The following is a 13861-nucleotide window of genomic DNA, read 5'->3' as shown; positions in this document are numbered from 1 at the left end:
AAAGAACATTTTAGAGTTGGTTGGAAAAAGTTTCACAGAAAGGCATCTTATATTGTGGGGTCCTTTCGATCTTGGCGCTTGTGCAATAGGAGTTTTTCTATCATTACAAGAGTAGTGATTGTAGATTACGTCAAGTCTATTCAGATCACTTTAAATTTTAAATAACAGAGCTAACCAGTATATTTTGAACAGATTTAAGAACGAACAATCTCATTTCCATGACGACTTACTATAGTTCGATAATTTGATCAACAGAGGAGGCATACATCGCATATATTGCCAGAAATAAATTAAGTAAAAAGAAACAATAATAGAAATAGAACCCATCAAAAAATCGTTTTGCCTTTTTTAAAATTAACTATTGTTAGTAAATTTTTCATAAATAAGCATAACTAAACATATATTGGGTGTGACGTGCATTAAATATGGGACCAGCCCTTTGTAAAATCCAGCTGTTCTTTCATAACGCCATGTCTTCACTATACAGTCCCATGTGCCTTCATAACTGTGATGTTGATCTTGTAAACGGGCACGTATTACCTACAAAATATAAATCTATATAAATACAACTGAAAACAAACAATTGACTGAGTTAATTATTGAAATACACTGTATAGAATGTAATGATCACTATGATCAGTGCTTGCATTATTTCTTTTTTTTTTTATTTGGTTTTCGAAAATGTTATACAATTTTTTATTGTTTTTCGAGAATACTTCAAAAGATCACTAGGTTGAAGCTACATGTAAATTTTCAACTGCCCATCTTTTATAGTTTTGGAGAAAATTGGCACATACAAAAAAAATGTTTCAAACAAAAGTTGTTTATTTTTTTATAAGGAACATTTTTTACATTTAAACTTTTGTTCTATCTCTAACGGGTTACAAAATGAGTCCTACCCAATTGGATTCAGGACCCAATTAACCTATGTTGCTCATTAACGAATTTAGCCTCACTTTTTACGTCCTGATCACGCTATAAAAATTTCAGCCTTATATCACTTTTCGTTTTTGAGTTATCATGTTCACAGACGGATAGACAGACGGGCAGCCGGAAATGGACTAATACTACAGATTAAATGAAGCGTAATTATTTGGAAAAATTGTAAATGAATTTGTTTGATATATTCACCTGATAGGGGTAAGTTGTGGCAGCGGCAATTAATTTTGATACTGCCGCAAAGAATAAATATTCATGTGTACTCAATTTAGTGTCGATTGGTGCTCTTCGATATTGATTATAATAATTTTTCATTTCTTCATATGTCATAAATTGTAGAGCACCATGAGTCACTCCAAACATACCTGGCACAAAACCCTGAAACACGTATCAAAAATATAAGATCATATGTTCCATGTATTCCAGGTCGATTATCATCCTGTTTTCGAAATTCCATATGATTTACTGAAGTTTTGGAGGCAAAACCTACACTAAATGTCAGCTTTTTATCTGTATAATAAAAATTTTCATAGGCACAGAAAAAAAGGTGATTTCGGAAAAATTAACGATTTTTGACAGTTTTTTGCAATTTACTTGAAAACTATTCAATTTTCCTTTGTTTTGCATTGAAAAATGTTTTTTGGTGTAGTTAGATAACCACTGCATCACAAACAGGTCACTTGAGTTACCTTAACCCCACCTCCTGCTTGTTTTGTTAGCCGCAATCTTCCTGCTCTTACGGGTGCATGTTATTATTGTTGTTGCTCTCGATTTACCATGTTATTCAATTTACGTTTACTGTGTTTATTAGTGCGATCAAGGATTTTTTTTATATCGAATACGAAGGTTTGTGCTTTATTTATTAGTATTTATTATTCATGTTTCTATTAATATAATTAAATATTTGTGATTCCTATTTTTCATTAAATTTATCAAACTCCAAGCTTTTTGTTAATTTTCCCCTTGTTGCCCAGTTAAATTTTTTGTAACAGAGCAAAGTTTATGTATTCTATAACATGTTTATGAAAAAAAATCTTACGCGAACTTGCGCCTTTTCTTTTAAGACTAAGATAAAAAAGTCAAAAAAAAGGAGCAAGCAGTTTTGTAGTGAAAATTTGTAACTTATAATTCCAAAATCTCCTGACGTGGAAAGAAAAGAAAGCATAGATAAGAATGATACTTTTACATCTTTATAGTCTTTTAGATCAATTTTGAGCATAAAAATCGTTTCATTATATTTTGTCCGGAAATTTGGTATAAATATTCCATTGTGCGCTAAGTAAAAGATAGAAAAATAATACGCACCTTGTATAAACCTCGTACACCTTCATGTTTGTAAATTTTAATAAATGCATCAGTCATGCCACGATATGCTTGAGGACTTTTCACAACCGATTCATATTGTAAACATAAACGAGTTTTAACCACCCAAATTGGGTTCGTCATAAATAATGTCAAAACACCAGCTTCTGCAGCAGCAATCATGTGCATTGTTGGACCTAATGGTTTTCGTGTATTCCCACCTTGTATCCATGTTTTTATGGAATTATAACTGTAACAAAAAAACAAAAAAAAATTATTATTATATCATGTATATGAAATATATCAAGGTATACTAAGTTTAGTCTCAAGTTTGTAACGCTTAAAAATATTGATACCATGAACAAGGTGTTCATAAAATCACCTAATTAATTCTTTTCCGGTTGTCCGTCTAAGATCACTCAAAAACGAAAAAAGATATCAAGTTGAAATTTTTACAGCGTGCTCAGGTCGTAAAAAGTGAGGTCGAGTTCGTAAATGAGCAACATAGGTAAACTGGGTCTTAGGTCCCTCGGACCCATCTTATAAACCGTTAGAGATAGAACAAAAATTTAAATGTAAGAAATGTTTCTTATTAAAAAATTAACAACTTTTGTTTGAAACATTTTTTCGAAAACATCACTGTTTATCCGTGAGGGCGCAAATTAGGTTCGAATATTGTGTAGTATGTATTACATGGGATTATCAGTCATATGTGTGTGATATGTATGTATGGCTGGTTATCCTCTTTACTGACATGACGTGAAAAACAAACGATTTCGTAATCAACACTGCCTATACATGGTATTTCCACAATTAACTCAGTCAATTGTTTGTTTTCACTAATTTTCTAGTAGTTTCGGCAATGCGGGGTACAAATTTTGTGATTTTAAAAAAACAACAAGTGAAAATAAACAATTAACTGAGTTTATTATTGAAATATTCTGTATTAGTCTAGCCAATAAGCACCATTTTTGAGGTGTTTTGTTTGAAAATTTTTTTCGTAAACACCACTGTTTACTCATGGGGGAGTAGAAGAGGGAAAGCTTTCGATATATCGAAAAACAAGAAAAATATCGAAAAATTTAATTTTTAGTATTCGTCTACATTCATGAAGCTATAATAAAAATCATCATCAAAGTAGAAGACTTTAAAATGGTGTAAGTTTCAAAGTGCGTCAAGAACATTTTTTGCATAGGAAAAATTTTTCCTCACTCTGAGCGATGAACAAGTTGAAAATTCGAATACAGCGGGTAGGACCTGTAAATGCATACGAAACTCACTCAGCGTCTACACTAGTTTGTTAAAAAAAATTAAATATAAGCAAATTAATTGTTATTGTTTTTAAAAATTCATTATTTTTTGTTATCAAAAATTGACACCAAAGCTATTAATAATAATTCCCGGTAATGCGATAATATTTAATTTTTGTTATATATGTATATTAACAGTAGCGCAGGTATACTTATCAGAGGGGGAAATATGATATACCTATTAAAAGGGTGATAAGAAACAATGTAAAGTATATATTTTTAGCGATAAAAAATAATTTTTAGCAAGAATTTAATAATAATAAATTTATTTGTTTAAGTCTACTGGCCATTACAAATATATAAAACTAGCTCGACTCGTGCGGAATTTCGCTCTCGTCGTTACAGCAACCCGTGGATATAAACAACAAATTTCTTAGGAAAGTGGCGAAAAAAATCAAAAATTCTTAAATTAATATTAGGAGAACATATATTAAAAATAGTAATTATATGTCTAGAGTATAAGGAGAGCATCTGTAAAAACTAACATGTTTGCCTAATAAACTTATTATTTAAATTTATGATATTTTTTCGTTCAAATTATTTGTCTAGCGTGTTTTTTCCTAAGCGCGGCAAAGATTTTCTGTTCTATACATGCTAGAAAAATGGGATTTGCACTAATCGACTTGAAACAAAGTAAAATTTAAAGTTCGAAAAATTTCGTTTCCGCAACTTTCTCACCGGAAAATTGCGTTGTGGAAAAAGAAATTTTTCTAACTTTTCTGTTAATTTGGCTTTATTTCGAGTCAATGGGTGAAAATCCCATCCTTGTGGGGTAGTTTTTCGCGAGCTCTCTTAACAATTAACAATCAAGCATTTAAAATACAGTTAGGCCTTAAATTTTTGCGTATTCACGTTGAGTAAGCTTTACATTACAAATAAAAATTTTATACATATTAAAATTCTGATTTTTTCATAGAATTTTTGACGAAAATCATAAAAATCGCGTTTTTTTTCTTCAAATTTTACAAATTTTTTTACTCGAATACTGTGGGGTTTAGAGAAAAATTTCTAAGAACATTTTTTGTTAAATTTAGCCCTAATTATATGATAAAAGCGATTTACTTATTTGTTTAAAAAAAAAATTAGTTTAAACAACATCCTACCGAGTTACCCACCGACAACTTGCACTTTTACGTTCAGAGCATGCTTTAAACGGGATTATACAAAAATTTTCGATACGAAAATTAAGCACATTCAACGGCGGATTTTGCGGGGACTATTTGAAGAAAGAGTCGCAATATTATTTGAAATTAAATATAACCGGCGCTGGTCACGTAGACATTTCCGACGTTTAAAAATAATAAAAATGACAATTCCAGATGAATAATAACTACGTATTACAATATTTCTTCCATGACTATGAATAATGTGTACGCCTATGGCTACATTACATATTTTAAAAACAGTGATTATTTCTAGAAATTTGTTTAATTGTTAATTAGTTATGACAAAATAAAAACTAGTTTAATCTAATTAAAAATTTTATAAAAAACAATGATGACAATTGGTTTAATCAACTCTTTAATTCTTAACTTCAATATTGGGATTATTTAGTTAACAAAATAGAAATTTTCCAAAAAAAAATTGACTTAAAAATTTTAATATAATTTAAAATAATTTTTAAGGGACAAGCTTTTATTTGTACTAAAAGTAGAAAATAATTTTATCTATGAGTCACTCATACCCGACTATTTGTAAAAGCTTGAGGCGCTCAATTTAAAATATCAAAAATGAATCGGAACGCATCATCTACTCCACATGCCTAATTATTTTTCGATTCATTCTTGATATTAGGCGCCTCAAGCTTTAACAAATAGTCGGGTATGAGTGACTCATAGATAACATACTTACATAACGTAAAAAGCAAACGATTGTGTAATTAACACTGTCTATACATGGTATTCCAACAATTAATTCAGTCAATTGTTTGTTTTCACATGTTTTATTATGAAACCATATTTTTAAAATATATTTCAAATATTTGAATATTTTATATAAATCAAAGTCCCTCATTAAAGGCCAGTAAGCAAAATTTTTGGTTTTAAAAGAAATAATCTGTTTTGAAAATAATTTTAAGATGTTTTTCATTTTTGATGTGTCTACCAAAATATGTTGATACTTAGTTATTTTTCAACAATTTCATTATCTTTTTTAACCCAATTAAAGTTCAAAAATTTTACAAAATTGCACGTATAAACAAAATTTTTTAAATGTAAAAAATGTTCCTTATCCAATAAACAACTTTTGTTTGAAATACTTTTTCGTAAACATCATTGTTTACCCGTGAGGGCGCAAATTAGACGTAAATTGTATAATATGTATCATATGGGAATATCAGTTATGTATGTGTAATGTGATAGAGTAATCAACACTGTCTATGCATGGTTTTTCAACAATTAACTCAGTCAATTGTTTATTTTCACTTCTTTTTATGCCTTTTAAAGAAAAGCTGACAAATTTTGGTGTTTCGCTTGGATTGGCTTTTGGAATCTGATGATGCAATAAACAATAATTGTGTGATATTAAAATTTATCAAAAAAAAGGGGCTCGCCTTTAAAATATCAATAGGTTATCTACACTCATTAATCTCAACTAATTTTACTAAGAGACAAGATTTGATTTTTTGTATGTTTGTTTGTAATGGATAAACTCAAAAAATACTTCAAAGATTTAAAAATTCTTTCACCTATTATAGCAACGAATAACATGGGTTGTATTTTAATTTTTTTATAATTAGGGTTCCGCATCAAAAACTTAAATATACATTGGAATTTGGTTAAGTGGGACCTGGATAAGTAAGAACCTCCATAACTGGAACTCATGCTTAGTTATCGTGATGACATACGGACAGACAGACGACAGACAGACAACCGGAAATGGATTAATTAGGTGATTTTATAAACACCTTTACCAAAATTTTGTTTAAAGCATGTTTTTAAGCGTTACAAACTTGGGAGTAAACTTAGTATACCTTGCATATTTTATATACATGGTATAAAAATTTAGGTTCCACGCCAAAAAAAAAAAATAAACAAAATGTAATAACTATAAAAACAATAAAATTACTCACAATAAGAAATAAAATCCCCAAGCACTACCAGAACCCCAAACATTTGGTGTAACACCTCGATAGAATCCACGAAGACCCTCTTGTCGAAATATCGTTACAAAGGCATTGGTTAACCCTGAATACTGTGGTACAACTGCGGTTCGTCCATCATTTACTGAAACAAATAAGAATTATTTTTAATAAATTTTTGTTAATTTTCATTCAGAAATTGTTATTTTTGGACAAAATTAAACTTTAAGTATATAGGAGAGTAGTAATTTTGCATTTAGGTCACTCATCCACACTATGATATGAAAACACATCCTCTGTTTAAGTAGTGTTTTATTGGATGAATTTTTTTTTTGAAATTATTTTTTATTAATTGATTAACATAAGAGTAGGTTAATTATCTCGTAAATTAGGCTTCAGATCCAAATTTGGTAAAGAACATCTTCTTTCTTTTTTTCTTTGCTTATTCGGGAAGCGAAAGTTCTGCAGACAATTATAGAACACTCTGTATATGGTTTACATTGAAAATTTAATACTATTTTTTAACAGAGTCAATAGAAATATAATGCTAAGCTTTTGCGACACACTTAACAGGGTTATTTTATGCGTATCATTTTTTATGGTTTAACCCAGCAAAAAGATTATTATTAAGCCAATAAAATGAATAAAACGAGCCGACATGTAAATGTTTACTTTAGAAGCTATCGTACGTAAACAATATTATTCTTGATAAAAAAAATTCACTTGTTTTTAATAACACATATGTTTATAATTTGACAATTTGTTTCAAATATTTATATAAAACAAGTGAAAACAAACAATTGACTAAGTTAATTGTTGAAATACCATGTATAGACAGATATTATATATTGATTAAGGAATCTTGTTTTTTTACGTCATATAAATAAAGAAAGATACCCACTCTTAGATAGCCACATAAATTTAACTGATATTCCCATATAATACATACTATACAATTTGCGCCTAATTCGCGCCCACACGGGTAAACAGTAATGTTTACGAAAAAATGTTTCAAACAAAAGTTGTCTATTTTTTTATAAGGAATATTTTTTATATTTAAACTTTTGTTCTATCTCTAATAGTTTATAACTTGCTTTGAAAAAAAGTGTAAGAAAAATTTTACAAATAACGAACATGGATAATCGTAATATAGTGGAACCTCGATAAGTCGTAATCCTCGAAAAAAAATGTATCAAAATGTTATTTCTCTGCGAAGTTCAAAACGCAAACTCCGTAAGTCATAGTTAATAAAATACGATCGCGCCTTTCTCAGTCGAAATTTTAGTCGTATCTCGAATTACTTGTGAAGTCAAAAACTCATTACCTCAAAACTTAATTTCCCTTGAGGTTCGAGTTATCAAGGTTCCACTGTATTAAATATACGTACATATCTATTTTCAACCCTCCAGTTAAATTTGAAGTATCTTTGAAGTAGGGAAACGAATTTATGTGTTATCAATCCGTTTCCTAGCCCCTCGAACACTATTTAAGAGATTTTGGAAATATTTGTTTGAAATCCCTCCTTCATAGATTCTTCAAATTGAACTGGAGGGTTGAAAATCAGTATGTAAGTTAAATGGTCCCCACATTACTGGAAAACCTGAAAATATCAGGGAATTCCGTAAAAAAAAAGTTCTCTTTTCCGTTGACTTTTGATACAATGTATAAGTCTACACTTTCGGGGATAAGATGACTAAAATTTTTTTTTATTAAAATATTAAAAATAAATTGAAAGTATCTATTCGTAATCGTTTATGATGGAGGGGAGGGGGGGGTGTGTGTGTGTGATTTGATATTTTTGTAACAGAAGGTCGTAGTCGTAATAATATTTCCAAAACCAATATTTACAGTGAATATTTCCTAATGATAACAGCTTAAGTAAATTAAAATTAATGGATATTGTATTTTAAAAATAATCATTTTATTCTATAATTATATCGATTTCAGTAACCCGTTTCTTCAGAACACCTGATACTACTATTATTAAAAAAAAAAAAGAATACAGTCGAATTGAGAACCTCCTCCTTTTTTTTGAAGTCGGTTAAAAAGAAATCGTCATACAGATTGTATCAAATCTTGTAAGTGTTAAATACAATAATTAAATTTTAAAAAAATATCACATTTCTTTCTCTTTGAAGTTTAATGTCATTAAATTCAAGGTTTCTGCTGTAATTACTAACTTTTTAGTCATGTATGTCCCGAAAATAAAGACTTATGTACTGTATCAAAAGTTAACGGGGTGATGTGAGAATGTATGGTATACATATACAGTGGAACTTGGATAAGTGGGGCCTGGATAAATTAGAAACCTCTATAACCGAAACTCTATAAGTAAACCTCTATATCTGGGATTCGTTCTTTCGATTTTATAGTCATAGTTACCTCCATGAAGGTTATAAAGAAGGAGAACGATCGCTATAGAAAATATTGTCCCGAAATATGGATAAAATAAGTGAGGCGCTGCGATCGCTAAGTTGTATCAATAAAAGCGGGCTGTTGTGCGCTAATTTGAAATGATATATCAATTTGTACATTATGCAACTAACTTCATCTACTTGTACTCATAAACAGCTAACTTCGCAGATACTACTTCTTGATGACAGCGCGGCTGGTGGCTGAAAAATGAACTATAAATTCTACAAATTTTCAGGGACAGACGCGCTAATGCTTTAACACGTAACGATCGTTCTCCTTCTTTATAACCTTCATGGTTACCTCTATAACTGAAACAGCGAGTGAATTTTATATACATTAACCTCTGTAACTGAGATAACATCGTTTTGTTTGTTTACTTACTTTTTTTTCTTATTCTACCCGCAAATTCCGCACTTAACTATTTTTGATCCTCAAGTTTTTTTGGAAAATTCCGAAACAAAGGCTCAATTCGTTATCAACGCGTGAAAAACTGAAGTTAATATCTGTTTATGAAAGTGGGAAGACACGCGAGTTGAGTCTGTGTCGAATTTAATGAGATTTAAATCTACTCTTTGTAGAATAATTCAGAATAAAGATAAAATTCAATCACAATGTTCTGAAGAACAATGAAAACTAAAACGTGTACGTTTATCAGAATATCCTGAACTTGAACAGTGTTAACTAACATGGTTCAAGCAACTTCGTAACAAAAACGTTCCGGAAAGTGTATCGATGATTAAAGAAAAGGTACAAGATTTCGCACGAAGGCTCGGTTTTCATAATTTTTGTAGCAGCAATGATATTGATAATACGTTATTTTATTTAATAAAAGCACTTCTATAACTGAAATAACCTGTATTCACCTCTATTAATGGAACACTCTGTAAATGAGACAGATATTTATTTGAACCTGGAAAACTGTGACACTAGATAAATGGAATATCCCTTTAAGTGAGACAGGTCCCTTGATGTCTCACTTAACCAGGTTCCACTGTAATTAAATAAACACCGCACAAGTTTCTTTTTTTTTTTTTAATTCAAGGCAAAACTGAAATTATTTGAAATTATGTACGCTTGCATATTATTTCCATATTTATAACATTTTAAGGTATAATGTCCGTAATCTTTCCGTGTATCTGTCTCTCTCTACAACTACACGCGACTACTTTCTCTAATGTCTCTCTACTGCGATCAACCATTTGGCGACGACTTTGTAGCTCTATGGTATTATCTCTATGGGTGAAAATCAAATGTTAGAAAAAATGACAGTTATTGATTGAATTTTACATATTCAAGGCCATTTCATAATTTTTATTTAGTAAAGTTACATCAGCCATTAACCGATTACATTTCTTATTTGTATGACTCGTTCAAATATTCAAATAATTATTTCCTCAATTTCTTTTTATATAACAATAACTAGCTCGACCCGCGCGGAATTCCGCTCTCGTAGTTACAGTAACACGTGGCTAAAAACAACAAACAACATGTTTCGTAGAAAAGTGGTGAAAAAAATCAAAAGTTCACTAAATGAATATTAGGCGAACATGTATTAAAAATAGTAATTATATATCTAGATTATTAGGAGAGAATCTGTAAAAACTAACATGTTTGCCTAATAATGTTTTGAATATTATATATTTAGAGTATTAGGAGAGCATCTGTAAAATCTAACATGTGTGCCTAATAAACTTATTATTTAAATTTATGATGTTTTTTCGTTCAAGTTTCGTCTAGCGTGTTTTTTCCTAAGCGGTACATTTTTAGACCGTGAGTATATTTTTCCTCAAACTTAGACATAACAAACTTGAAAATAAGGGGTAAATCATGGAATTTGATAAAGGAATAAGGAAGATAAGGGTAGGGCAGAAAAAACTTGCTAGAGTATTAATATATAAGATTAAACTGTTGAAACAATACAAAAGATGTTTGCGTATTTATAAAGAACAACTTTCTAATTTAAAGTTATGAATCAGAGTGAGGCTTAAATTGAACCTGAAAACTTAGATCGAATTCGATGCCGCTATAAGATGTGTGCCTTTGAAACTAACATTATTCGATGAAAAAAATATTTCCTTCGATTAAATTATTTATTTATCGAGTTTGAAGCATATGTCAACTGAAAAAAGACACCCTGTTTAATACATATATTTAAAAACACTTGCACCTCGAAAACGGCGAGGATTAAGGAGATATGCAAGAATTGAATAATACTGGGGATTTCGATAAAACTTAATACATTTTTTGATTAGCAAAGCTTCCAAAAATCACAAAAAATTCCTAGGCCACCGGGCTTTTGATTATTATTTTATCGTTCAAAATTGACTGAAAAAATGATGAATCATATAGGTTATACTTTTCAATTGGATATTTATATATCAAAAAATCTAGAGAGTGTGATAAAAAAACTATCTAAAATATTTAAACAATCTTGTAGTTTATAAGAATACCATAAAAATATAAGGTTGTCGATGATATAATAACAAAATTTTAATTTAATTATGAATTCATCGAAGATCCATCATTTGATGAACAGAGACGACTATAGTTAGAGTATTGATGATTGAAGAGAGATATCTATATTATCAAATTTATAAGTCTCACTTGCACACAATATATTATATAATTTTTTTAGTTGCGTGGTATTGTAAAACCAAAAATAACTCATTATTTTACTACAAAGCATGTATTTGGTTAATATGTATTTACCATGAAATAAACCAAAACTTTTTTACAATGCTGTAGAATTACAATCACCTTAACATAATCTTCAGTTCATTCAAATTTATAATCAGCACCCCAAATAAATAACAAAGCTTTGCTGTCTATAACGACAAAAAAACTGCACAGAATTTTTTTTCTAATAGATTTGTATCCACTGATCTGGGTAACAAATTAAAAAAAATTTTCTTGCAGAACTCATTTGAAATATCGAATGTTCGAGAAATTTAGGGGAGGTAAAGTGGGAGATACTGACTCAATAGGGAATCTCAGTTGATCATATCTTAATCGTACAATGAAACTAAATATCTAAAAGGAAAAAAGGGTTGCTTCTTTAAATTTCTCACAGTTTATAAGGTTTTAAAAATTTATACCGAAAAATCGACCTCAGGAGTTCATCAATGGTTACCCGTGAGAACGTCATAAAAATAATTTTTAAGACTTTCAAAAATTTCGTAATTTTTGAAAGTATTTTCCAGAATTAAGTTTCGTTTTTCGCGAATGGTTTACAAAGCCACTAGTTGAATCTATCTGCAAGTTTTCAACTCTTTCACAGCTTTGGGGAAAATGTACACCAAAGTTTTTTCCTAAGTTGCGATCTCACGGGTAAACAGTAATGTTTACGAAAGAATGTTTCAAACAAAAGTTGTTAATTTTTTTATAAGGAATAATTTTTGCTACCTTTTGCAAGGCTTTTTTCCTTATTGCCATGATTTTTTATTTAATTTCGTTGTGCTATAATAAATTAACGATATCTGCTTAGTTTGTGATAATCCATGCGGGAAAGGGAAGATGAAAAGCGAAAACGCTTGGAGGAACAACAAAAGGAAAATGTTTCAAAGACTAAAATAGTAAACTGGCAATTCAGGTGTTGATATCATTTCTACTATTGTCTTTAATTCTTTTTTAAGTGCTTGAATTGTCCGAATGTGGCTACAGCGGAACGTAATGCTGAGAGTTATTTAAAACAAATCCGAAAACCCACATTAATTCGATTCAAATAATGCAATTAACCAACTTAATACGCAAAGAGCGAATAATCATGACTGTTTCAATAAAAAATATATTAATATGCGTAAAAACTTACCAGCAAAACGAATTTTGATTAAATCTAAAGGATGCAAAATTAATGTGGATGTAACACCACCAGAAATTCCAGCAATCAAATGTTCAATTTTAACATTTGGAAGTGAAGTTTTTGTTGATCGTGCGGCTGTTTTACTACCATTTGTAGTTGTATTCATTTTTTCAACTAGCATATTACATTAAAAACCACACTCAAAAAAAGAATACTCAACAATTTTGCTTAAAAAATATCAAAAAAAAAATTGCACTAAAGTATATATTTATTAAAATAAATAATTAACCAAAAATGGTTTGGCTACACAAATTTTGGAGCACATGTTTATGCCACACAGCACGTGATAATTGTATACTATGTTTGCAAAATATATACGAGATATGATAACATTTGAAAGTAAGTAGCCGCCATTGTCATCAAATCCCATCAGTCAATGAACACGCGACCGTTTCGTAATGTCTCCCACATTTGACAGTTCAGCTACAAATAAATTTAACCCTCAAATTTTTTTCAAAAATTATTTTTTGATTTCACATAAAAATTGTTTTAAATAATTTATACACTTTCAATTTACACAAAGTTCTTGTACAATATTGTCAAAAAGTCTTTAATAAATGATAAAATCCGAAGTTTTTTTTTTGATATTATAATATATCAGTCATACCACAGTTGATGTTATTCCAAACACAATGACAATTTTTAATATCATTGTGGACTTATTACGAAGTTCTTTTTATTGTTTTATTTTTTTATATAACTTATTTTTATATCAACTTATTTTTTTAAACTGAGAACAATCGTGAACTTTGTTGACAAAAATATTCGTCTTTTACTTACATATAATCAAAAAATGAGTTCGATTCGAAAATAATTTATTTTTAAATATTAATATATCACAGAGCTCTAGTTGTCTTATTATAGAGAAACCTGATGCATTGTAGATGGTGCTTTTTAAAAAAATAGTATCATGTTTGTTTAAAATTATCATTTAACTAGCCGCTTGTTCTGTTTTCA

The 13861-nt window shown here is 29.6% G+C and overlaps 1 protein-coding gene across 1 annotated transcript; it reads right to left on the bottom strand.

Annotated features, from left to right (window-relative positions):
- Window positions 1–125: 125 nt before the first annotated feature.
- LOC123302521 (mitochondrial folate transporter/carrier) lies at window positions 126–13520 on the bottom strand. The gene is made up of 5 exons (XM_044885492.1): window positions 12854–13520; window positions 6622–6775; window positions 2245–2491; window positions 1132–1317; window positions 126–540 (listed from the first exon to the last, which is right to left on the bottom strand). Exons 1-5 carry the CDS (start codon window positions 13023–13025, stop codon window positions 355–357), a joined length of 945 nt encoding a protein of 314 aa, XP_044741427.1. The 5' UTR covers window positions 13026–13520; the 3' UTR covers window positions 126–354.
- Window positions 13521–13861: the final 341 nt, after the last annotated feature.

Source organism: Chrysoperla carnea, chromosome X (assembly GCF_905475395.1).
Source record: "Chrysoperla carnea chromosome X, inChrCarn1.1, whole genome shotgun sequence".
In the NCBI taxonomy this organism is placed as follows: Eukaryota; Metazoa; Arthropoda; class Insecta; order Neuroptera; family Chrysopidae; genus Chrysoperla; species Chrysoperla carnea.
The sequence above is the reverse complement of the archived record's forward strand: the minus strand, read 5'-3'. Positions and strand labels throughout refer to the sequence as shown.